The following is a 26,472-nucleotide window of genomic DNA, read 5'->3' as shown; positions in this document are numbered from 1 at the left end:
CCTTGTGGGACTCCGACAGAGAGGGGGCGAGGTGAGGTGGTGGTGTGTGAGTGGGAGACACTGAATGTCCGGTCTGTTAGGTATGATGAGATCCAGGATAGGGCCAAGTCTGTGATGCCAAGGGATGAGAGGGTCTGTAATAATAGGGAATGGTCCACTGTGTCAAAGGCAGAGGACAGGTCCAGGAGGAGGAGGACAGAGTAGTGTCGCTTGCTCTTGGCGGTTAAGAGGTCATTGGTGACCTTAGTTAGGGCAGTTTCAGTGGAGTGGTGTGACCGGAAGCCAGATTGTAAGCGGTCAAAGAGGGAGCAAGAAGAGAGATGGGAGGACAGTTCAAGGTAGACGTGTTGTTCCAGTAGTTTTGAGGCATAGGGGAGAAGTGATATAGGGCGATAGCTAGATACAGAGGATGGGTCAAGAGAGGGCTTTTTGAGGATAGGTGTCATGGAGGCATGGTTAAAGCTTGAGGGGAAAACACCAGTTGTTAGTGATAGGTTGAAGAGATGGGTTAGGGTTGAGATGAAGACTGTGGTGAGGATTGGGATGAAGTGGGATGGGATCGGGTCAAGTGCACAGGTGGTGAGATGTGATCTTGAGAGTAGAGTGGAGAGTTGATCTTCTGTAATGGTGGAGAAGTTGGTTTGGGAGGTGGAGGGCTGGGTTGTCGGGAGGAAGGGCTCTGGGGGTTGTTGACCAAAACTGTCTTTGATGTTATCAATCTTCTGCTTGAAAAATGAGGCAAAGTCTTCAGCTGAGATGAGTGGGGAGGGAGGAGGTGCCGGGGGTGGAGGAGAGAATTGAAGGTGTAGAATAACTGTTTAGGGTTGTGAGACAGGGAGGATATGAGAGATGAGAAGTAGGTTTGTTTAGCTGTGGCGAGTGTGGTCTTGAAAGTAGAGAGGGACTGTTTGAATGTGATGAAGTGCTCGTTGGAGTGGGATCTTTTCCATCTGCGCTCAGCAGCCCTGGAAGCTCGCCTCAGTTCTTTGGTCAGGCTGGTGTGCCAGGGCTGTCTGTTGATTTTGCGAGCTTTGGTATGTGTAAGTGGGGCAGCAGATTCCAAAGCTACAGCTATTGTGGTGTTATATAGAGCGGCAGCATCATCCGCATTGTGTAAGGAACTTATATCTGTGAGAGGGAGGAGGGATTCAGAGAATGAGTATAGGTCAATGTGTTTAAGATTTCTGCGAGGGTGTGCAAGTTTGTGGGGTGGGGATTGTAGACATGGAGTGGAGAGGGAAGAGAATGTGAGAAGGTTGTGGTCAGAGAGAGGAAGAGGTGAGTTAGAGAGGTTAGATAAGGAGCAGAGGCGGGTGAAGATGAGGTCCAGTGTGTGACCATCTTTGTGAGTGGCTGTAGAAGACCATTGAGTGAGGCCGAAGGAGGAAGTGAGAGATAGAAGTTTAGTGGCAGCTGAGAGGGAAGTGTCAATGGGGATGTTGAAGTCGCCTATGATGATAGTGGGGATGTCTGCGGAAAGGAAATGAAGTAGCCAGGTGGTGAAGTGGTCAAAGAAGGTGATGGCTGGCCCTGGGGGGCGGTAAATGGCAGCCGGTTGGAGGGGGAATAGATGCGCACAGTGTGCACCTCAGAGGAAGGGAGGGTAACAGAGGGTGGCAGTGGGATTGGGGTGAAGGAGCAGGTATCTGACAGGAGAAAACCAACTCCTCCGCCATGTTTGCTGCTGGGGCGGGGTGTGTGAGAGAGGTGGAATCCGCCATAGGAAAGTGCAGCAGGAGAGGCTGTGTCAGAAGGGGTGTGCCAGGTTTCGGTGATGGCGAGGAAGGAAAGTTTGGTAGTGACAAAAAGATCATGGATGTAGGAAAGCTTGTTGCAGACAGAGTGAGCGTTCCACAGAGCTCCTGTTAGTGGGACTGGGGAAGCGGGGGCTGGGTGAAGGGGTATAAGGTTAGAGAGGTTACGGAAGTTTGTGATAGAGCGTGGGTGGGAGGTAGAACTGACTGTGGGGATGTGGTGAGGAGGACCAGGATTTGGAGAGATATCACCAGCAGTGAGAAGGAGCAGAGAAAGTGTTAGCAGGTGGGAGCAGGAGAGGGCATGAGGGGGCTGCCTGTGCTTTGAGACAGAGGATTGTATGTTAAGGAACAGTTTTGAGGAGGAGGTGAGATGGATGGGGAGGATTGAAGAAGAGATGAACAGTAATCCCATATTGTGCCTGTAATTTATATTACTGATGATAGATCAACGTGTGCACAACCTGAAGAGGTGCATGGGTAGGTTCCCAAACCGTTATACCAAGTAAATACAAAACCCAGCACTCAACTTTGTGATGAGAAGAAAACGAATAATTTATTGTATCCCAAGCAAAACGTTTCGGTCACACATTGGACCTTCGTCAGTAACAAATACTGGGATAGAGGATGGATGCTAGTGGCTATACACGCTGCCAACAATATCCGGAGTACAGCGCTAGTTCAGACTGATACAGCGGTGGACACCGTGGAACCAGCCACCTGCAAGGCTGCATAAGGACACTCTCACGCCATCGGAACTAGCGCTGTACTCCGGATATTGTTGGCAGCGTGTATAGCCACTAGCATCCATCCTCTATCCCAGTATTTGTTACTGACGAAGGTCCAATGTGTGACCGAAACATTTTGCTTGGGATACAATAAATTATTCGTTTTCTTCTCATCACAAAGTTGAGTGCTGGGTTTTGTATTTACTTTGTAATTTATATTACAGCCACAATTCCCAGTCCCAGACAAAGCCCATGGACAGGCGTGGTGCTGCCCCGCAGGGAAATGGTCAAGTATTTCTAAAATCAATAAATGAATGAGATATTATGTGTGCCCACATAATTGCATATACATACATGGACCCTTGCAGGAAGGATGAACAGTACACAATTCTCGTTAAGCTTTTACTGTTTCTTTTTGTCTCAGGTGTCTCGAGTGAAGAATAACTGCAGCTTTACATCAGTGGATTTGATCAAGATGAATGACCGGTGTCAGGAATCTCTGAAAGAAATCTACCACATGTCTTATCTGTACGTTCCTCTTCGGTCACAGTTTATTTGCAGTCACTTTTAGGCTGGGACGACATGATGACTTGGGCCACGACACGGGTCCCATGGTGAAAAATTTGTTATGTGTCGCTGCTATATCGCAGTGCAATACAAGTGAATAGGGTAACACGGCAAGTGAGTCACACAAATCGGACTGGGATGGATTTTTTTTCCATTTGCTTGAATTTATGGTTTACAGACAATCCAGTGCTGTGCATGTAAATATATACATTTAGAGACCTTTATATACACAGCACTGGATTGTCTGTAAACAATACATTCAAGTTTTTCTTTGATTTTGAAGTGACAGATTCTTATCTATATATACCACGGGTTGGACCCTATCTGAGCACCCTCCAGTTTTCACAATAACATCTTGATCCAGAGAATCACTGGTAAAAGTTATCAGCCACCAAACTGCTGACACAAATGTCCAGGTTGCAGCCCCGTAGGGGTTAATAGGACTTTCGTCCTGGGATCCCCCCCATACCGTGAATGATCAGAGTCATTGCTTGTCTTCTGTCTTTTCAGCATTGTGTGTAAACTTCTCACTGAGATCTACGAACACATCCATTGCCTCTATAAGTTGTCAGACACGGTCTCCATGCTGGACATGCTGCTCTCCTTTGCCAATATTTGTACTTTTTCTGAATACGGTAAGAACTGAACTTCCTCCTCGAATGGTAAATTAAAGGGGACGTCTGAAATAAGCTTTTAGCCTCTATGGATCTTAAACTAGCTTTGCTATCTTTGGCAATTCACTTAATTTGTCGAAAGAACCCCAGATTTGCAATTCTGCTGCAGGTAATGTGGCCGTGGGTGTAATGTTTACTCGCTCTGTATGATGACAACCCGTATATAGATTGAATGTCCAACAGATAGACCCGATAGTTGGGGAATGATGGGACATCCTTGTGATGTGACAGGACTTACTACGGCTGGAAAACCTGCTTCAAAGAGGCTCCAGCTCCACTTATTGTTCACAAAACTACGATCAGAGCAAAGAAAATCATAGTTTAGAGCAAATCTCTGTTCCTCAGTACCCCATGCAGTCCCCCAGCAATCACTAGAACATTAACCCCGGCTGCACAAGAGGATGGAGCCACACAGAGGAGCCTAAATACACTGGTACTGGGGGGTGATAAATGTCCCTGTAATATTGGGGTCAGTGTATTCTCTGGAGGGGATTTCACACCTTTCTAATAATCATGTTTTCTTATGAAAACTTGTCAGTAACAAGCACCATCAGTAACATGCACCATCAGTAATATGCACCATCAGTAACAGGCACCATCAGTAAACATGCACAGTCAGTAAACATGCACCGTCAGTAACATGCACTGTCAGAAACATGCACCGTCAGTAACATGCACTGTCAGAAACATGCACCGTCAGTAACATGCACCGCCAGTGACAAGCACCGTCCGTAACAAGCACCATCAGTAACAAGCTCCGTCAGTAACGCTGACTTTTCCCTTTCTTTTCCTTGCAGTTCGTCCAGAATTTACAGATACAACAGCTATGAAGCAGGGCTGGCACCCAATCTTAGAAAAGATAGCCCTGGGGAAACCAGTTTCTAATGACACTTTTATAAGCGAAGGGAATAATTTCATCATACTCACCGGACCAAATATGAGCGGAAAATCAACATACTTAAAGCAGATTGCGCTGTGTCAGATAATGGCGCAGATAGGTACGGACATTTATCAGTGCTCATACTGGCAGCTTTACTCGTATTGGAGTCAACAACATGGTGACATGTGCACACACTAATGGCCTCGTGTGACTGTATCACCCCAGCAAATGCAATGAGCTTCAGAACTTGTGCCCCAGCGCAACTAATGCTGAATCCCAATAATGAATCCCAGCTGACGTAAATGCACACACTACAGTCAGCCAGCGCCCAACAGTATCATGTGTAACGGGGCCTCACAACTCTCCCTGGACAGATGATTTCATGAGAGGAGATATGGATCCTTTTACCAGGAGTTGAAAAGAGTCTAAGGAAAGACGGACAGAAGAGTCTGCAGGAGGAGGAGGACAGAAGAATCTGGAGTAAAAAGACAAGAGTCTGGAGGAAGAAAACAGAAAAGTCTGGAGGAAGAAGACGGAAGAGTCTGGAGGAAGAAGGCAGATGAGTCTGGACGAAGAAGGCAGCTGAGTCTGGAGGAGGAAGGCAAATGAGTCTGGAGGAGGAGGACAGAAGAGTCTGAATGAGGAAGACAGAATAGTCTGAAGGAGGAGGACAGAAGAGTCTGGAGGATAAAGGCAGATGAGTCTGGAGGAGGAGGACAGAAGAGTCTGGAGTAAAAAGACAGAAGAGTGGAGGAAGAAGACAGAAGAGTCTGAAGGAGGAGAACAGGATTCTGGAAGGGTAGGATGGACAGAAGAGTGTGGAGGAGAAGGACAGAGGAGTCTGGAGGAGAAGGTTGAGGACAGAAGAGTCAGCAGGAGGAGGACAGTACAGTATGGTGGGGTCAGATGATTCTGGCAGTGGCTCTATTATTGACATAACATTCCTAATCCCAAAGAAACAGAGGAAGGTGATGCCGAGACAGAAAGACGTTGCACAAGGAAAAAGGTGTAAGTCTCATGAGATGATTTGGGTCTCACAACTGTCTGATATCACAGTCTCAGTGCCGTGCGGGAGCCCCGTATCGCATATTTTATCAGGTTTTTCTTATTTTTATATCTTACTAGTTTTTTCACTCTTACTAGTTGAGCCTTTGTGATCTGCTCATAGACTCGGTGAGGAATGCCGTCTTGCTGAGAGCAGGAATGTGCGATTTTAAGCCGCTCAATGCAATGTTAATGAGGAGTTAGAACAAAACCTGGAGCCTCAGATAATTAGTAGTCGGTGTAGCAGCGACCACAACACAATGCAATGTTACCATAGTCTTCAGTATAAGTCGCTGCACCTTGTGGATACACAATAACACACCGGACTCTTCATCTGTTACAGGTTCATTCGTCCCAGCTGAATATTGCTCCTTCAGAATCGCCGAACAGATATTTACCCGCATCGGAATGGACGATGATATTGAAACGAATGCCTCCACTTTCATGAAAGAAATGAAGGAGGTATTGGGAAAAAAAATAGAAAGTGATGGGAACACACAAAATTAGAGTGTGCAACCAATGATAAAGCATAGAATAGTGTGGTGCTCCGAAAACTACAAATCTATCCGAAGATACAATACAAAGACCAATCGTGTGTGCAAACCCCAATAAGAGGATCAATTTACCACCTGAAAACAGGAGCACAATGCAAAGATCGACATTAGGAATGGGGCCACACGGTAATGTCTCACAGCAGCAATTCTCAAACAATTTGTGCAAGTTGTCTACAACTTTATTTTGTGCGATTCTTTTAGAGATGCAATTTTGCTGTAAAAGGAAAGTCACACTGAAAGTCTGTGACAAGTGAGTCGCCAACGTGATATTGAGATTGTGGTGTTGCATTGCGACAATGCCGCTAACAATTTCCTATAGTATCGCACTGCAACCTGTGACACAAAGTCGCAAACGTTTACAAATTTTGTGTCGCTGGTTACAAGTCGCACGCAACTTACTTGGTGTGAACTTCATTGTTTGTCACACGTGACTGTGAGCTGCATGCCGCTTAGCTGTGATTAGGCTGATTTTTGGGAGGTTTTTTTTTACTGCAAAATTGTAAGTCTAAAATAATTGCACAAATTTGTTAGGCTGCATGACTTATCTGAGAATTGCTGTCGTGTGACACATGTTAATGTGGAGCCCCAGCCACAGTCGAGCACATTTGTAAACATTTGTGCCGCTAGTAGTTCACAGATCGCAATGTAACACCGTAGGAAATCGTTAGATGTAGCAAGTAACTGCGATCTCCGCGTGTAGCCCTAGGATCAATGACAGCTGAGGTATATAGTCCTCTTATCTATGTTACATCCTGTGTCCCCAATACTGTATTCTTATGTGGCAGATTTGGTGCACAAATCTCTGACTGTCCTGTTTATGTGAATGGGACGTGCAGCTGAAAAATCAACTTAATGGACAAATTCTGCAGATCTCCCCAGTGTCATTAACTTAATAAGACATAAAGCTCAGCGATATCTAACGTAGACAACCCCTTTTAGGGAGTTATCTGAGGAAGAGAGTTTTATTATAAGGCCGGGGTCACACTTGCGAGTGCAGCGCGAGAAACTCGTGCAAGTCTCTCGCCTCAATACCTGGCACTACCGCCGGCACTCAGGACCGGAGTTTGCGGCTATATGTATTTCTATAAAACTACACGTTCCGGTCCCGAGTGCCCTGCCTGGTATTGAGGCGAGAGACTCGCGGGAGTTTCTCGTATTGCACTCGCAAGTGTGACTCCGGCCTAAATATGTTTGTAAAATACATTTTCTCTTGAAGATTACATACATCATACAGAATGCAAATGAGAAGTCCTTGATAATAATCGATGAACTGGGAAGAGGCACCAGCGCCGAAGAAGGAATAGGCATCTGCTACGCCGTCTGTGAGCACCTGATACGATCAAAGGTTTGCTGACATTTACTTGGACTGATGAGGAGTCGCGATACAGACGTGTAGTAACCTCGTCAGTCCATAGTCTCCACGATATCCCTGACTTTCTGTTAGTGAATTTGAGCGTTTTACATCAAGCATCTGAAAACCAAATGTGTCCTCCTGACCTGGACCTGTCACCTGCTGTCACTTCTGTTTCCTATCTTCTCCAAAATCCCCATACACATGAGATGAAAGTCGACTGAAACTCGGATTTCCGTGATAAGCCGACCATTGATGTGTATGGGGGCCTAAGGACAGTATATGATTTATGTGGCTTTACACCTTTGCGTTATGCCAACCTCTCTTGTATAAAGAAAAGAGAAAGGCCTTACAACTGGGAATCACCACATAAATACAAATAGAGAAAATGGAACACCGCTTTATTTCACAATAAACATACAAAAGGCAAAGCACACATGTTAAATATCTATCTGTTATCTGGCATCTATTTATTGGTTTATCATGTGTACAGTTATTTGGGTTAGCCACACTCATTTTATACATCTGATGGTTATGCTGTCTCTATAGGCCATCTACATTTGTGGGCATGTTCATTTTGTACCCTTGAGTTATGTGCGAGCTTTTTGGCCTTATTTAGGGCTGTTGTGTACATGGGGTTACTTTGTTTCTCCCCTTTTTTAAATGGTTTTAACATGTGTGCTTTGCCTTTTGTATGTTTATTGTGAAATAAAGTGGTGTTCCATTTTCTCTATTTGTATTTATGTGGTGATTCCCAGTTATAAGGCCTTTCTCTTTTCTTTATACATTAATATTGGCTTTCCAATAGGCCTTGGTTTGAATCCCACTGACCGCGGTGCCCCCATTGATTCTATATTCATGCCAACCTCTGTTACTCCTTGTTAAGACCCGTACGTCTGTAATCTTTTTGGTTTTGGCAGTAAGTAGACACAGATCTCTACGTTCTTACAATCTGCAGGTCTAGGTGTTCATCAATGTCATTACTTTGGGACATATTTTACTCTTTTAGGCTTTTACACTTTTTGCTACCCATTTTCTGGAGCTGTGTCACCTCGGCACAATGTATCCGAACGTGCAGAACTTTCACTTTGAGGTGAAGCAAGCGAGCGACAAAGACTCCATATCTTACACATACTTACTATCAAAAGGGAAAACAGAGGAGAAGAATTACGGTAATGAGACGCGTCATGGATAACACATCACTCCGTGTCTTCTATATTTATGTTTAGTAATATCCTGTTTTGTAAGGTTTAAAGGCCGCTTCACTCTCATCATTACCCCTCTCAGTATTGAAGGATGCCAATGAAATCTCAAGGGTAGTCGCAGACAAGATTCTGGTGAGTGAACGACTAATATTTTTGTAAGGGAACAACTTACTGATCTCTGGGGGTTCCACCACTGGAATCACCACAGATCCCGAGAATAAGGCCCAGCTCCCGAGAATAAGGCCCAGCTCCCGAGAACAAGGCCCAACTCCCGAGAACAAGGCCCAGCGTCCGAGAACAAGGCCCAGCGTCCGAGAACAAGGCCCAGCTCCCGAGAACAAGGCCCAGCTCCCGAGAACAAAGCCCAGCGTCCGAGAACAAGGCCCAGCTCCCGAGAACAAAGCCCAGCTCCCGAGAACAAGGCCCAGCTCCCGGGAACAAGGCCCAGCTCCCGGGAACAAGGCCCAGCTCCCGGGAACAAGGCCCAGCTCCCGGGAACAAGGCCCAGCTCCCGGGAACAAGGCCCAGCTCCCGGGAACAAGGCCCAGCTCCCGGGAACAAGGCCCAGCTCCCGGGAACAAGTCCCAGTCCCAGCTCCCGAGAACAAGGCCCAGCTCCTGAGAACAAGTCCCAGCTCCCGAGAACAAGGCCCAGCTCCTGAGAACAAGTCCCAGTCCCAGCTCCCGAGAACAAGGCCCAGCTCCCGAGAACAAGGCCCAGCTCCTGAGAACAATGCCCAGCTCCCGAGAAGTCTCAGCAGAGCCCCACTGAAAAGAGCGGAGGTCGAGCGTGCACATTCACTGTCTGTGTGACAGGCGAGATGTAGCTCTGTGCACACGTTTCTGCCGCAGTCCTGAGTTTTTCAGAGATTTTCACCATTCCATATTTCAGATTGGTGAGGGTCCCAGCCAACGGGATAACTTTTAATCTAGGTAAATAAATCCCTTTTTAAAGGGAAAGTCTAAGAATATAAAATGAAGGCTGCTTTTTTTCAAAAAACAGTGCCAGGTCCATTATCGGTCTGTGTGAGATACTGCAGATCTTCCCTACAATACCACACACAAATCATGGACATAAGTGGAGCCAGTCCTGGAGTAAAAGCAGATACATTTTTATAATCCTGGAAAATCGCTGTCTGTACTTGTATTAGGAAGCACGTACAATTACAATTTCATACAACTCCAAAAATCTGATGTACGGTATCATACTGACTTTTTTTGCCAGAATGTCCCACTCTCTTCCACCTTACAGCTCTGCCTGGCAGTGGGAAAATAAATGCTCTCACTATGCAGTCACATGTAGGAATGACCCTGAGATGATGGCGGCAGCGGCTCGTTTAGGGCGAATTGTTACTTTTGCATTAATTTATTTTTATTATTTACTGCAGCAAAAGCAGATCAGCTCGCCAGAGAGCGCCAGACAGACGGCAGACTACCAGCTAGCCCTAAGACTTGTGCAGGCTGCCAGGAATTCTCAGCTGGATGCGGACGGCCTGAGAAATTATCTGAAGCAACTTAAAAGCAAACATTCCTCCGACTGCGCTGGAGCCCGACATTCATCTGTGCAATCTGCTGAGTGATCGCTGAGACGTGCACTGAACACTCAGAAAACACCAAACTGATCAAAACCACGTACGTTTCATGTTACAGATACTTCTTTTATTCCATGGAGGCAGCCATATTGGAGACACACCACTTATTTGTGTCTAAAGTGTGACCTATAAATGAAACTTAACTGGGCAGGGAGAAGCCAGTGGGTATCTGCCTCATAGAAACTTCTCCCTGAGCAGAAAGTCAAGGTTAAAACTAGAGTTAAACTTTGTGTTAAATGGGTATTTTAATGTCTAAAGCCAAATTCAGATTTTTGCTGATGGTTTCTTTTTTGTGAGAGCAGTGCATTATGGGTGCTGAAACGGAAGTTGTAATTTAATTTTTGAGTCACATGTCTAACAACAGGTCTGACATTGAACTGCTTTCTCAGAATGTAACTGCACATGAATGGAGAACAAGACATGAGAGACTCGGCTGCAATGCAATCCCTGCAATATGCTGAATTGCTCAACCCCACTGTGGGGAGCAGCACATTTGCCCACTGAGGTTTTGTGACTATTGTAACAATGTCACCGTATATCTTCAGGCAGCTTAAAGGCCACAAAAGTCATCTTTGACATAGACAAATATTATTGTTACATATTTTATTTGTTACATTTAATTAATAAAATTACACTAAGTTGCATTCCTTCATTCAGTTTCAGCCCCACTGATATGCAGTCTTATATAAGTTTCAGTTTTTTATTTTGTGAGTGTCTCTCCCAGTAGTGTAGACTGGATGTGAGCATTATGTGCCTTTCCCAGTAATCTAGGCTGGTTATGAGATCTGTGTGTCTCCCCCAGTAATATAGGCTGGATGTGACGTCTGTGTGTCTCTCCCAGTAATATAGGCTGGATGTGAGGTCTGTGTGTCTCTCCCAGTAATATAGGCTGGATGTGAGCTCTGTGTGTCTCTCCCAGTAATATAGGCTGGATGTGAGCTCTGTGTGTCTCTCCCAGTAATATAGGCTGGATGTGAGCTCTGTGTGTCTCCCAGTAATATAGACTGGATGTGAGGTCTGTGTGTCTCCCCCAGCAATAGAGGCTGGATGTGAGCTCTGTGTGTCTCTCCCAGTAATACAGGCTGGATGTGAGATCTGTGTGTCTCCCAGTAATATAGGCTGGATGTGAGCTCTGTGTGTCTCTCCCAGTAATATACGCTGGATGTGAGCTCTGTGTGTCTCTCCCAGTAATACAGGCTGGATGTGAGCTCTGTGTGTCTCTCCCAGTAGTGTAGACTGGATGTGAGCACTATGTGCCTTTCCCAGTAATCTAGGCTGGTTATGAGATCTGTGTGTCTCCCCCAGTAATATAGGCTGGATGTGAGGTCTGTGTGTCTCCCCCAGTAATATAGGCTGGAAGTGAGGTCTGTGTGTCTCCCCCAGTAATATAGGCTGGATGTGAGCTCTGTGCGTCTCCCCCTGTAATATAGGCTGGATGTGAGCTCTGTGTGTCTCTTCCAGTAATATATGCTGGATGTGAGCTCTGTGTGTCTCTCATAGTAATATAGGATGGATGTGAGGTCTGTGTGTCTCTCCCAGTAATATAGGCTGCATGTGAGCTCTCTGTGTCTCTCCCAGCAATATAGGCTGGATGTGAGCTCTGTGTGTCTCTCCCAGTAATATAGGCTAGATGTGAGCTCTGTGTGTCTTTCCCAGTAATATAGGCTGGATGTGAGGTCTGTGTGTCTCTCCCAGTAATATAGGCTGGATGTGAGCTCTGTGTGTCTCTCCCAGTAATATAGGCTGGATGTTAGATCTGTGTGTTCTCCCAGCAATATAGTCTGATGTGAGGTCTGTGTGTCTCTCCCAGTATTATAGGCTGGATGTGAGCTCTGTGTGTCTCTTCCAGTAATATATGCTGGATGGGAGCTCTGTGTGTCTCTCATAGTAATATAGGCTGGATGTGAGGTCTGTGTGTCTCTCCCAGTAATATAGGCTGGATGTGAGCTCTGTGTGTCTCTCCCAGTAATATAGGCTGGATGTGAGATCTGTGTGTCTCTCCCAGCAATATAGGCTGATGTGAGGTCTGTGTGTCTCTCCCAGTAATATAGGCTGGATGTGAGCTCTGTGTGTCTCTCCCAGTAATATAGGCTGGATGTGAGGTCTGTGTGTCTCTTCCAGTAATATATGCTGGATGTGAGCTCTGTGTGTCTCTCATAGTAATATAGGCTGGATGTGAGGTCTGTGTGTCTCTCCCAGTAATTATAGGCTGGATGTGAGCTCTGTGTGTCTCTCCCAGTAATATAGGCTGGATGTGAGCTCTGTGTAGAGCCCAGTAATATAGGCTGGATGTGAGGTCTGTGAGTCTCCCAGTAATATAGGCTGGATGTGAGGTATATGTGTCTCTCCCAGTAATATAGGCTGGATGTGAGGTCTGTGTGTCTCTCCCAGTAATATAGGCTGGATGTGAGGTCTGTGGGTCTCTCCCAGTAATATAGGCTGGATGTGAGGTCTGTGTGTCTCTCCCAGTAATATAGGCTGGATGTGAGGTCTGTGTGTCTCTCCCAGTAATATAGGCTGGATGTGAGGTCTGTGGACCTCTCCCAGTAATATAGGCTGGATGTGAGCTCTGTGTGTCTCTCCCAGTAATATAGGCTGGATGTGAGGTCTGTGCGTCTCCCAGTAATATAGGCTGGATGTGAGGTCTGTGCGTCTCCCAGTAATATAGGCTGGATGTGAGGTCTGTGTGTCTCTCCCAGTAATATAGGTTGGATGTGAGGTCTGTGAGTCTCTCCCAGTAATATAGGCTGGATGTGAGCTCTGTGTGTCTCTCCCAGTAATATAGGCTGGATGTGAGCTCTGTGTGTCTCTCCCAGTAATATAGGCTGGATGTGAGCTCTGTGTGTCTCTCCCAGTAATATAGACTGGATGTGAGATCTGTGTGTCTCTCCCAGTAATATAGGCTGGATGTGAGGTCTGTGTCTCTCCCAGTAATATAGGCTGGATGTGAGCTCTGTGTGTCTCTCCCAGTAATATAGGCTGGATGTGAGCTCTGTGTGTCTCTCGCAGTAATATAGGCTGGATGTGAGCTCTGTGTGTCTCTCCCAGTAATATAGACTGGATGTGAGCTCTGTATCTCTCTCCCAGCAATATAGGCTGGATGTGAGGTCTGTGTGTCTCTCCCAGTAATATAGGCTGGATGTGAGATCTGTGTGTCTCTTCCAGTAATATAGGCTGGATGTGAGGTATATGTGTCTCTCCCAGTAATATAGGCTGGATGTGAGCTCTGTGTGTCTCTCCCAGTAATATAGGCTGGATGTGAGCTCTGTGTCCTGACCCTGCTGATATATTCTATACTAACATACCTCATCGTGGATAAATCACTGTCTAAGCTAAAAGGGAATTAACTTTACAGCCAGAATTTCCAGATTGCTCCACACAGATTACACTTATAGATGTTATTTTTACTGTTTTATTTGCTACAGAATCCAAAATCATATCAGATAAAATGCTGATCGTAAGGGGTAGAGCCGAGATACAGAGCTGTTCTTTATTATTCCTTATCACATTTACTCTGTGAATGGCCGGCAGATGTAGCAGAGCTCAGTGATGCTCATCACATCATTTCTGTGCCTCTCCATCATATTGCTGGGTAAACCTATTGCAGTCTTTGGTTAATAAAACCGCCCTGTAGAGGTGTTATAGTGAGCACCCCCTCATAATCCAGGAGGAGACCTGACACTAAGAGCCGCTTTGTGTCTGCGCATTGTGTGCATTACATTGGGCACCATGTAATAATGAAGTGAAGGGTGCGATTCATTATTGCATTTGTTTATTTTTTTGTCTTATTTTTCTTTTTTTGCGCCAAATTCAGCCTTAAGTTGCTGCTGATTTAAAGTCTATTTTCTACGTGTTTGTCTGTTTTTTCTTGTGTTCGCTGTTTTGGGACTGATTTTTGTTATCTAGATGTATACCTGTTGACCAAATGTCGTCCAGTCCCCCTCACCCACCTCCTTGTCTGTTTTTTATATATTACAGTAATTTTTGCACATATGTGAAAATTTTATGCAACATGTTAAAAGGATCATGGAATTTTTGTTGCCCAAAAAAGATCAGACCTAAAAAAAAAATCTTTGATTTTGTGCAAAATTCACCAACCCGTATGTACCATGTTGAAGAATTTGACACAAAAAATGTCAATGAATACCAAAAGACAAAAAGAAAAAGAAACGTCACTTAAAAATAAAACCACAAATGCTGAAATAGGCCCTCATTTCTATCACAAAGATAAACCCAGCTCTGCTACATCTGTAATCAGTGTTCGCAAAGGAAAGACATCACCGGACTCAGAAGAAAAGGGACATTTACACCAGGAGAATAAATTACTGTCCATATTTATGGGAAGTGGTGGGTTTTCTTGGGGGTCCAACAAAACTAGTGGATTGTCTGACCAATGTCCAATGTGAGTGGAGGCCTTTAGGCTGGACTGTATCGTCTTTATGTTCCTCAGGGGCAGGATTTTGTTTCTACGATGGCTCAGAGATCTGAACAGTGACAGATGTGTTAAGTCGTAAGTCAGAAACCATCCACGGATCTAAAGGACACTTGGGTGGACGACAAGTGTTGTATCAGAGCATATGTAGGCATATGGAGTTTTTGCACTGATGACTGATCCTTTAAGGGGTTGTTCACCATTGGGCACAGTTTTTTCACTTTCTTATTACTTAAATACATGTTTTTGAGGCTAAAAATAATTTTTGCAATTGAGTCTCCTTAAATATTTTGCACCGTTTGGCTTTTACAGGCTCTTTGTTTCCTTGCACATTCTTCTCTGATGCGTTCTTTGGTCACAAATCAGCTGAGAGGAGCTCATAAAAAGATCTGAAAACTCTCCCATACGACTGTTGGAAAGAGCTCACTGACAGATTCTCAGTTAGCTCATTCTGCAGCCAGCGTACATAGTGCAACAAAGAGGCTATAGAAGACTAAAAGTGCCACATTTGTAATGAAACCCATTAGCAAAGAATATATTTTAGCCCAAAATCCATGCATTCTGGTAAAAAAAATATACCCCAACAACTCCTTTATGATCTTGCCATTCTGCAGAACGGGGGGACAGCAGCACTTGGAGGAGCACGCCGGCTTTTCCACCGCAGTGTAAACACAGAGGAGTCGTCTCCAACCTGTGGCCTTTGTGGTACTACAACTCCCATCATGGTCACAGTTTGGAGAACATTGCATGGCGACTCCCGATCTGGAGAACTGACTATTCCTGTGTTACTCACCCCGGCTGTGACACATGGCAGATGTGATGATGATGGGAGTGGTAGTGGGTGACATACACAGATACGCCCCTAGATCCAATGGTGTCAATAGATGACCTAGATATTGGGAGATTCCTGACTTTGGCCTCTCCCTGTACATTGTCGGAGCGCCTCTTTATACAATGGAAGCCTTTCAGTTGTCCTCTAATGTATCACTCTCATCATCATTGTCATCCTCATCATCCTTCTCAAACAACAAGTCAAAAAATGTGTGAATTTTGTCCTGTAGGCGGCGCTGCCGCTCCCTCTCCAGCGCGCTGCGGTCACACGGCACGGTGCAGCTGGCGATTAGCTCCTGCAGGATCCTCTTCCTCTCCGTCCTGGAAAGGCTCACGTGAATTTTCACTTTCTTCAGGTCACCAGCGGACGAGTATCTAGGTCTGGCGTTGTTCTTTAGCGCACCCTCGGGTCTCGCCTGACGGGTCGCTTTCTCTGGTGCTGATTGACTTCGGCATTCCTTCAGTCCGGTGTCAGTTCTGGATTTTCCTATCTTAGCCAGTCCTGATTCAGGGGACTCATCTGTCCCGGACGCGAGGAAGCTCTTCCCAGTTAGTTTGGTGGATGTGGTGTCTGGATTCTGGAAGTTGCCACCATTGGATTTTTCTTGAATTTCTCCTTGTGGTTCCTTCACATGTGACTTTTTGGCACTGACAGCGGAGCCTGTTTCTCGCTGGTTTGGCCCCTGTCTATCGCTGCCCCTCACATTCCTGCCGTCTGGGAGCATTAGGACTTTATCTCTCAGCAACCGTCCTGCTGGGACAATGTCGCTCCTGACCCCATTCATTTGGCGTCCTGTATTGCTGCTGCCTGCACCAGGCGAAGAATATTCCATATTTTCTTGAACTTCTTGGTTATTTGTCAAGCTATGGCCGATTTCGACATTAGAAGCTTTACTTCCGCCAGCATCCAAGTTCTTGCGCTCAGTTTCCTGAATTTTCGGTGTTGCTTGCCTTTCGCGTCTGCCCGGATATGGCTGCGACCTCCCGGAGCTTCCTTCCTGCTCCTTCCACGTTCTTGGTTTGGGTGTCGTCTGCATTTCTTCGTAGTATCCAGAACTGGCCTGGATGTCCTTTAACGTGTCCCTCGTCTCTTTCATGCTGTTATTGATGTTCATTAGCGAGTGGATGTGTCTCTTGGTGACCTCCTTTATGTAGAGATCGCAGCGGACCTTCTCATAATGGTTCTGCATGTGCACCTTTAAAAAGTTCCCCCCCGCGGAGTTGACGTACATGATGGAGCAGCACTGAGGGTCTTGGTGCACAGGGTCTGCTCTTCTTGGTTTACACTTTTTGCATTTTCAAGGCTTCTGTCTCTTCAGTGTGCGGAGCAGAGACGTCTCTGCTGGTTGCAGCCTCGCAGGCGACTGTGGAAAGTGACAAGACGTTTGGATAATTGAGACCTAGAAATGACTGCGGGCACAGAGAGCACAATGAGGACTGGATTCAATGACAGCTGATTGCACCGAGTGATTGGAAACTGTCAAACAAAGCAGAGTGGACACAAACATTGGGTGTGGAGCTAAGAAGAGACCAGGGAATGGCTTAAAGGGAAGGTGCCACCAGTTTTCTTGTAGTTTTGTTTTTTTTGTGAAATTAAGCTTAAAATGGTAATTAAAATGTATTAATGCAATGTTTGCAAACATTTCTATATGAAAAATATTAGCTATTTTCTTACAAATAAATATTTACCACTAGGGGGAGCATTTTCCGTTTTAGACCCCAAGCACCTATAGTAAAACTTCCCAGCTTTATGGTTAGCTGGAAAATTGGGGCAGTAACTGCTGACATCACCATTTCCCTCCCCTTTTGGGTGGTCTAGTATCCCTGGGGCAGAATGAAGAGTAGCATCACAGGGCAGTGCCATTTTGTATTACAATAGATAGGGTCGGAGTCCGTCTGTTATCTCCTATGACCATAGGGTGCCGTATTATGACACTGAAAGTGTCATGCTGCTACTGGGAATGCAAGATGTCAGCCCCCAGTGCCTTCTTTAAACTCATATAACACACAAAATATGTTTCAAATGCATTCAAAACTTGGTTATAACAGCATGTTATGCTACATTACACTGATTTATTAATGATCTACAAACGCGATACCTTCCTTAGGCCGGTTTCACACATCAGTGGCTCCGGTACGTGAGGTGACAGTTTCCTCACGTACCGGAGACACTGACACACTTAGACCCATAAAAATCAATGCATCTGTTCAGATGTCATTGATTTTTTGCGGACCGTGTCTCCGTGTGCCAAACACTGAGACATGTCAGTGTTCGTGGGAGCGCACGTATTACACGGACCCATTAAAGTCAATTGGTCCGTGTAAAACACGGACCTCACACGGACGTTCTCCGTCTGGGGTCCGTGTGCGTGCAGGAGACAGCGCTACAGTAAGCGCTGTCCCCCCACATGGTGCTGAAGCTGCGATTCATATCTTCTGTGCAGCAGCGTTTGCTGCAGAGAAAATATGAATAATAGTGTTTAAAATAAAGATCTATGTGTCCGCCGCCCCCCCACCCCCTGTGCGCCCCCCCGCTGTTCAGAAAATACTCACCCACTCCCACGTTGGCTGTCACTCCTTCCTCTCTGCCCCGCGCCTTCTACTGTATGCGGTCACGTGGGGCCGCTCATTTACAATTATGAATAGTCGGCTCCGCCCCTATGGGAGGTGGAGCCACATATTCATGACTGTAAATGATCGGCCCCACGTAACCGCATACAGGAGAAGATGGGGCCAGACCAGGAAGCCGCGACAGCCAACGAGGGGGCGGGTGAGTATTTTCTGAACAGCGGGGGGGGGGGCGCACAGGGGGTGGGGGGGCGGCGGACACATAGATCTTTATTTTAAACACTATTATTCATATTTTCTCTGCAGCAAACGCTGCTGCAGGGAACATATGAATCGCGGCTTCAGCACGATGCAGGGTACCACACACGTGGGTACCACACGCTCCGTGTGGTACCCACTCGCCATACGGGCGGCACACATGTGCCGCACGTATGGCCTACGTGAGTTCACAGGCACACGGACACGGATAACTCCGGTACCGGAATTATCTGGACGTGTGGGACAGCCCTTAAAGGACAATTACTGAGTCGTGGCAATGGCTGTACAGTAGCAGAGCTGCCGTGGGGGAGAGCTCTTAGCTACTGAACAGGATCATGTCGGAGAGATGAAATCGAGGACTGCGTAGTTTGTCTTCTCTCTCCTAGTTAAAGGGATATTACAGTTTTGGCAAATGAAGGATATTCTTTGAGCAGTGGAAAGTTACAGAATGATAGAAATATAGATATACTTTAGCAATTTGTCACCATTTTGTTTCCTGCTGGGCCGACTCCACGTCAAAACAGTCCATCAATATAACATAAGTCTTCTCTGGAGCGCACAGGACCGGGTCCATATAAAGCGTTCACAGCGCAGGCAGAGTTCCCCCATCACTGCTTCTCTCCGCTCGTTCTGTGTCTGTACTGCAGTTTGGACCCCAACCTTCTTCAAGTCTCCATTCTGGTGGATCTAATGGATATCGCAGCCACCCACAAATTCTCCATTCATGAACACCAGCGTGATGTTGGAGCAATTCCTCACCCCCCGCCTCAGGTTCTTGGATGTTATACGCCACATAGTCGTCCACCCCGTGCAACTGGAAGATCTGATAATGTCTGTAAAGCGCTGTGGGATTAATGGTGCTATATAAGTGAGTAAAGTAAATAAAATCTACTGCGTTACTGAAGCCGCACGGGGGCTGCACTGAGCTCGTCATAAACGCCACCTTGTCCTTCCTCATCCTCCCAGGAGATGCTGCTATGGTGTATAACAGCTTCCCGGAAACGGGGAAAACTCCAACATTTATAACTGTTTTCAGGATCTCTGCTTGCTGCCATTGAATAGGAACCTTGTTTCATCCCAGTGGATGCATGGTTCATTACAAGAGAGAGCACTGATTACGGGGGGCGTCTAAGGGGGACTTGTGAAACTTGTAACAGACCCCTAACCCCACAACTGTCACACTTCAGTTATAGTATAATAAAATAAAATAATAATCTGTGCACTGCAATAGATATATATTCTGACTATACATCCAGAAGAGCATTGTGCCAAAAACACCTCGCGGACACGGATCAGTATGCGGACACGGATCGGTATGCGGACACGGATCAGGATGCGGACACGGATCAGGACACAGATCAGGATGCGGACACGGATCAGTATGCGGACATGGATCAGGACACATCAGGATGCAGACACAGATCAGTATGCGGACATGGATCAGGACACAGATCAGTATGCGGACACGGATCAGTATGCTGACATGGATCAGGACACAGATCAGGATGCAGACACAGATCAGGACACATCAGGATGCGGACACGGATCAGGATGCGGACACGGATCAGGACACGGATCAGTATGTGGTCACGGATCAGGACACAGATCAGGATGCGGACACGGATCAGGACACAGATCAGGATGCGGACACGGATCAGGACACCGATATGGACACGGATCAGGCTGGTCTATATGATAACGGATAGCCACAATTACAGGACAGAATAACACTGAGACCTGAAAGCCCCCAAAACAGTCATAACAGGAAGACACGACTTACTTGGAAACTGTTATACAAATATTTCTGTTAGAGCTGCCGATTGTCAAGGATCGTCTTTCGCTTCAACTTTTGATGTGATCTGTGGTCTTAAATGAGCTGAGAGGAACAAATAAGAGTCGGAATCTCTCCCAAGGGGCTCGCTGACACATTATCAGTTCACTCATTCTCTGCAACACGGAGGTTACGGTGCAACATGTTTAATGAAACCTCATTGCAAAAAAGGGTTTCCTTTTAGCCAAAACTACATGCAATTAAGAAAGAAAAACATATTGTCCCCTCATATCCCATAGTTGTCACGCTGTGCAGTGAGGACAGGGATGGCCGGTGAGCGGCGGTGCAGGAGCTGAGAACTTTATTCATAGTTTTGGTAGGTTTTTTATTTACTTGATTTTGACCCTACAGATGTGTGACACTGACCTCTTGTGGTTGGTACATATATTGCAGCTTACCAAATTATCTGCATTTTTAGGACTCCTATGACTAATTTCTGCAGCATTTAATGCCAGAGACTGGTTTATAACACTCAGGTTCTTAATCCCTATTCTGCAGATGATCCCAAATGTTCATGTAACAAAGGGCACCACAATCCCGTCTCTGAAATACTGAGTTGTGAGCCTTCCGCAGACGAGTTAGATTCATAGGGACATGTGCACATTACGTCTTTTTCAGGCTCCATTCCCTCATGAAAAAGCGCTAGATTAACGCTAAAAGGATTGAACATATGCATTAAGATGTAAAAACGACCTTTGGCGCTTCTTTTAAACCCCACAGGGGTCTCCAAAGATGCGAAGTAGTTAAAGAAGTGATCTGATCATTGTCCATGCGGCTTCTGCTTGTAAAAGCCGCTCCATAGTTTATTAAATACATTTAAAATAAAAGCCGACGTCCAAAGATTTAGCCAAAAAAACAACCAAAAACAGGCCAAAAAAGAGGCTTTAGGAGAAAAGTGCCAGCGTGTTCTGCGGTGTCCTCCTCCTGAAAAACTCACCAGATTTTGAGGAGTTTTCCAAGCGTTTTCGAGGGGTTTTTTTAGAAGTTTTTTCAACCTATGATTGGGCCTGATTTGGAGAACAGTATCCACTTCAAAGACCTGACTTGCACTTACTTTTTTCCCGCCAAACAGTTTTCTAAACCTGAAGTAGAAAAAAATGCTTAATAGACTAAACATATGAATCAAAAATAAATGGTAAGAAACTTTTAAGCTTTTTTTTTTAGCAATTGTTCAGGCACTTTTTAGAAGTGAAGCCTCTTAAAAAAATTAAAATAATAATAAATCTGTGTCCACATACCCTGAGTACATTTATATTTTTTGATAAAGTGAATGCCACATTAAGGAGGACGAATCAATAAAATATCAATGGAGGGTCTTGAAGATAGAATCGGTCTACGCAGGACGGCTAATCGGCTTCTTCCAAGAACTTACAGAAAACGTCACAATTTTCCATTATTAATCAACTTAATCTGACAATGGAAAGACTCAATTAAATGTGCCCTAAAGAAAAAATGTAAAAGGTGTGGAGAACAGGAGAAACATTACTTCTGCTAGTAACTTTCTGAAATACCGGTAACCTCATTATATGCACGGTCACACATCGCTTTTATGCTATGAAAAGTGCAGCATTTTACTGTCCCAGCAAAGTAGATGAGATTCCTGAAGTCTCCTTCACAGGGTGCTTATTTTTTCTTTGCAGATTTGAAGCCGTTTCATATCTGTAGCGGATCAATATCAATTCTTTCTGCATTTTTGCAATGTTTTTCACCCATTCTAATGAACGAGAGAAGTCGTATCTAAAAAGAACATGGTTTTCATGCAGCGGTTTTCCTGCCAAGAAACATGTTTTTGATGTAGAAATGTCTACAGCAATTACCTAAGTAGTTAAATAGTCAACTTTATAAATGTAAATAACTATATATTACATCTTATCAGAGTACGGCTTATCAGAAAAAATCCCCCTAAAATATAACATTTATTTATTATAAATTTAAAATACACAAAAAACAGTGAAAGGCTATAAAGCAAATAACAATTACACACTTTATACTTGTAGAGATTTATGCCCAGAAATAGTCGATCTTACCCTAGTATACCCTTTAGGATATCCCTTCCTGGCTGCGGAGTTGGGCACCCTAGCTTGAACGCAATGTGGCGCCCCAGCTCACCGATGGCTAGCCCTAGTATTCCCTGTAGTACCCTGCTCTACGGCCACCAATTCCAAACAACAGACCTCAAAACCATAATTATAGTTCAACCAAAGGGTGATAAATCACTAAGAGATCGTAAACAACTATATATACGCCTAACGATACAAAACAAGATTCCACCAGAAAGTTCCCACAGAATAAGGTACTAGAGAGATTCCACATATCAGACATTAAACCTCAAAAACTGGAAAATGGGCCGTACAATAAACTTCAGCCCCTATAAGTGACCTTTCCCTATCGAACCACAACTGTAAATACCGGTACTGATGAATAAAAAAAAGAGAGTTCTTTTGCCTCATGCGCCAAACAAATATCGCCAGAAGAGAGGGCAAAAGATTCAGAACTATATGAAAAGACACAAAGCATGGCATCAGATTCCATGTTACTTCTCTGCAGCCCCTGCCATGTAAGTAGCCTCGATGCATTTCCGCTCCCTCATAGAGTTCATCATGGAACCAACAGTGTTCAAAGAGACTCTTCCTTTTCTATGTCATGGGCATAAATAAATAGGGATTAACATGTGTAATTGTTACTTGCTTTATAGCCTTTCACTGTTTTTTGTCTATTTTAAATAAATATTATATTTTAGCAGGATTTTTTTTTATAAGCCATATTTGCTAACCCATCTTTTGGTAAGCCTGGATCTTATCAGAGAAGTGTGTTTTTTTCACAGCTACACTGCTCAGTGCCGCTTTATCCCGTAGAATGTAAGTCCGCAAGGACAGGGTCCTCTCCCCTCTGTACCAGTCTGTCATTGTAAATTTGTTTACTGTAAACGATATCTATAACTCTGTACGTAATCCCTTTCTCATGTACAGCACCATGGAATTAATGGTGCTATAGAAATAAATAATAATGTCATTCATGCTACTGCTTTCTAGTAAGTGTTTATCTCACACCCAAGTTGGATTTACAACTACACTGCTCAGAACTCCTGTATAATGTCCTCCATGTTGCCACTTCCTCTTAAGTTTTTATTTCACACCAGTGTGGGTTCACAGCTACATTGCTTGGTACTGCTATATCATATCATCCATGATGGAGGTTTCTAGTACGTGTTTATTTCACCCCAATGTGGGTTCATTACTCCATTGCTCAGTGCTGCTGTATCATATCTTCCATGCTGCTGCTTTCTAGAATGTTATTATCTCACCCAAGTGCTGTATTCAGACCTACACTTCTCAGTACTCCATGCTGCAACTTCCTAGTAAGTGCTTATCTCAATGAAGTGGTGGATTTATCTTGTCACAGAATTTAATTCACAGCCTCACTGCTCAGTAATGCTGTATAATGTCACCCATGCTACTGCTTTCTAGTAAATGGTAATCTCACTCAAGAGCTGGATTCACTATATGATAAACCAACCGCCTATCTTAAACTTCCATCACTGCATCCTAACCCGATAAATATACTGAGAGGAACCAGACAGGGGTGCCCCCTTTCGCCGGCTCTTTTCGCACTGGCGATGGAACCTTTGGCAGAAGCTATAAGAAACAACTCTGACATATTAGGCCCAACTAACTTAGGAGATCAATATAAAGTCAGTTTATTTGCTGACGACCTGCTCTTAACCCTCACTAATCCCCATACCACCCTTCCAAATTTATTCTCATTGCTACATGACTTTGAAGTAATATCAGGGCTTAAAATAAATATAGAAAAATCTGAGGCTCTTTTCTTGAATACGTCAGAGAAGGAACAGTTACACTTGGTGTCACAATTTGGATTTGAAAAAAAAGAGCACTACCTAACCTATCTGGGAATTAATCTTTCGTCTAATAGATCGACCCTATATAAATGGAATTATGTTCCTCTGATAAAGAATTTCCAAAAGGACCTGTCCAAATGGTCGTCACTAACACTGTCTTGGCTAGGCAGAATAAACGCTATAAAAATGGTCACCCTTCCAAGGTTTTTATATCTATTCCGCTCCATACCCATACCAATTCCCTCCGGGGTTTTCCGTGACATACACTCCATGGTCTCCAAATTTATCTGGCAGGGGAAAAAGCCAAGGATTAAACAACAAGTTATGTTCATGCATAGGAAAAAAGGAGGATTCTCTCTGCCTAGCTTTGTTAATTATTTTAAATCTGCCCAAATCGCCCAGCTGACCAGAGTTTGCTCAACAACAGACAAGCCTAGATGGGTCCACCTGGAATCATTTCTACTTAAACCTTACTCTCTCTCCGGTCTCCTGTGGACTGAGGCTAAACTTCCACAGCAGATTTCTATTGTGGCACCCTTTGCTGCACAATCTTTGCTCCTTTGGCGGAAAGAGAGGTTCAAGAATATGTTGCAGACTAAAGGTTCACCGTTAAACTCGCTATTCAATAATCCAATGTTTCCCCCGGGCCTTGACCCCCGGCCTTTTTCCTGGTGGATCCTGAAGGGTCTAATTACAATAAAACATCTTTGTTCACCATTAAACATTGCTTTATCCAGACAAGAGTTTATCCAAAAATACGAACCCCCAATTAGAGAAGCGTTTCGTATGCAACAGATATTTAATTTTGTTGGGAAAAATGTATCAAATAGAATCTCCTTTCGACTAACAGGGTTCGAACAAAAATGCACAAGCGACCCCCTGGGGAAAGGCGTAATATCCTTGCTATACTCCTCATTTGCCGAATCACAAGAGGAAGTTAAACTAAGATTTATGCGTCAATGGGAGGAGGATCTGGGATTCGAAATCTCTTTAGAGGAGTGGCAGCGTTGCTGTGATGCTTTATCAAAAGGCACCCACCAAGTGTCCATGGTTGAATCTTCCCTCAGAGTCCTTCACAGGACATACCAAGTTCCCACGAAATTACATGCCATCTATCCTCAGATAACAGATAAATGTTTTAGGGGTTGTGATACGCCTGGAAATATGAAACACATGTGGTGGACATGTCCGGTGGTGGTTGCCCTGTGGCGGGAGGTAAAGCGCCTGATTGATAAAATATCTGGAAGGGAGATTCAACTCGATCCACTAACATTCCTATTCGGTTCTAGACCACCGGGAATGTCCAAACACATATTTAGACTGATGATTCTGTTGGGAATGGCGGCTAAAATACATATTGCATCAAAGTGGAGAACTCCGTCACTCTCGATACTCCAAGTCAAAGATAGAATGAATACTATTATGATATACGAACGTATTCAGGCAACAAGAACTGACGATTGGAACTCTTTTTTCAAAGTGTGGACTCCGTGGCTAGATTTGAATCCCGATAACCAAATGATGCATGCCCTTACACTCTCTCCCTGAAGCTTGATTGGCAACACCTGGTTAGCTTGGTGGGCAGTACTTATAATATTTTTTTTTTTTTTTTTTTTTTTTTTTTTCTTTCTCTCTCTGTGAGTTGATGAACCAAAATCAAACTGCACCGGTGTCGGCCTGATGTACAAAATTACGAGTAATATCGTTTAGTAATTTTACATTGCTCATATCTCAATTTCCTTTCCCTCCTGTATCTGTCTGGTCTTCGTCCTGTCTTAAATAAATGTGTGTAAAAGTTCTTCTGTATGTTTTACCTTGTTTCTATTGATATAAATGTAAAATACTTTTCTAAACTCCTATGTTGGGAGTTCTTGTTATTACCTTTTAAATAAAAAATTATTGAAACAAAAAAAAGAGCTGGATTCACAGGTACACTACCCAGTACTGCTGTATAATGTTATCCATACTGCTATTGCTTTCAAGTAAGTGTTTGATTCGCCCCAGTGTAAGTTCGCTGCTACTTTGCTCAATGCTACTGTACCATATTCTACATACTGTAGATTTCTAGAATGTTCTTATCTCACCCTAGTGCTGTATTCAGAGCTACACTTCTCAGTACTGCTTCACAATGTCCGCCATTCTGCTTCCTGGTAAGTGCTTATATCAACCCAATGCTGAGTTTATCTCATTCCAGAAATGAATTCACAGCTACACTGCTCAGTAATGCTGTATAATATTACCCATATTACTGCTTCCTATTAAGTGTTAACCTCAACAAAGAGTTGGATTCACATCTACAGTGCTCAGTATTGATGTATCCATAACGCATTTGCTTCATGTGCTAC

The 26,472-nt window shown here is 44.5% G+C and overlaps 1 protein-coding gene across 3 annotated transcripts in view; it reads left to right on the top strand.

The window, feature by feature from the left end:
• The window catches only part of MSH4 (mutS homolog 4), a 47,294-nt gene extending 36,295 nt beyond the window's left edge, over positions 1-10,999 (top strand). For 2 of the 3 annotated variants that reach the window (XM_077278811.1, XM_077278810.1), the window contains 8 exons: positions 2,907-3,010; positions 3,560-3,684; positions 4,521-4,721; positions 5,991-6,109; positions 7,418-7,546; positions 8,562-8,724; positions 8,801-8,889; positions 10,145-10,999. In XM_077278811.1, coding sequence (XP_077134926.1) covers positions 2,907-3,010; positions 3,560-3,684; positions 4,521-4,721; positions 5,991-6,109; positions 7,418-7,546; positions 8,562-8,724; positions 8,801-8,889; positions 10,145-10,336 — 1,122 coding nt within the window. In that variant the 3' untranslated portion in view covers positions 10,337-10,999. The remainder of the gene's footprint in view (positions 1-2,906; positions 3,011-3,559; positions 3,685-4,520; positions 4,722-5,990; positions 6,110-7,417; positions 7,547-8,561; positions 8,725-8,800; positions 8,890-10,144) is intronic. The other variant, XM_077278812.1, reaches the window with a different exon arrangement.
• Positions 11,000-26,472: the final 15,473 nt, after the last annotated feature.

The sequence above is a fragment of the Ranitomeya variabilis genome, chromosome 8 (genome assembly GCF_051348905.1).
Source record: "Ranitomeya variabilis isolate aRanVar5 chromosome 8, aRanVar5.hap1, whole genome shotgun sequence".
Lineage (NCBI taxonomy): Eukaryota > Metazoa > Chordata > Amphibia > Anura > Dendrobatidae > Ranitomeya > Ranitomeya variabilis.
Note: the sequence above shows the minus strand (reverse complement) of the source record. Positions and strands in the feature narration are given on the sequence as shown.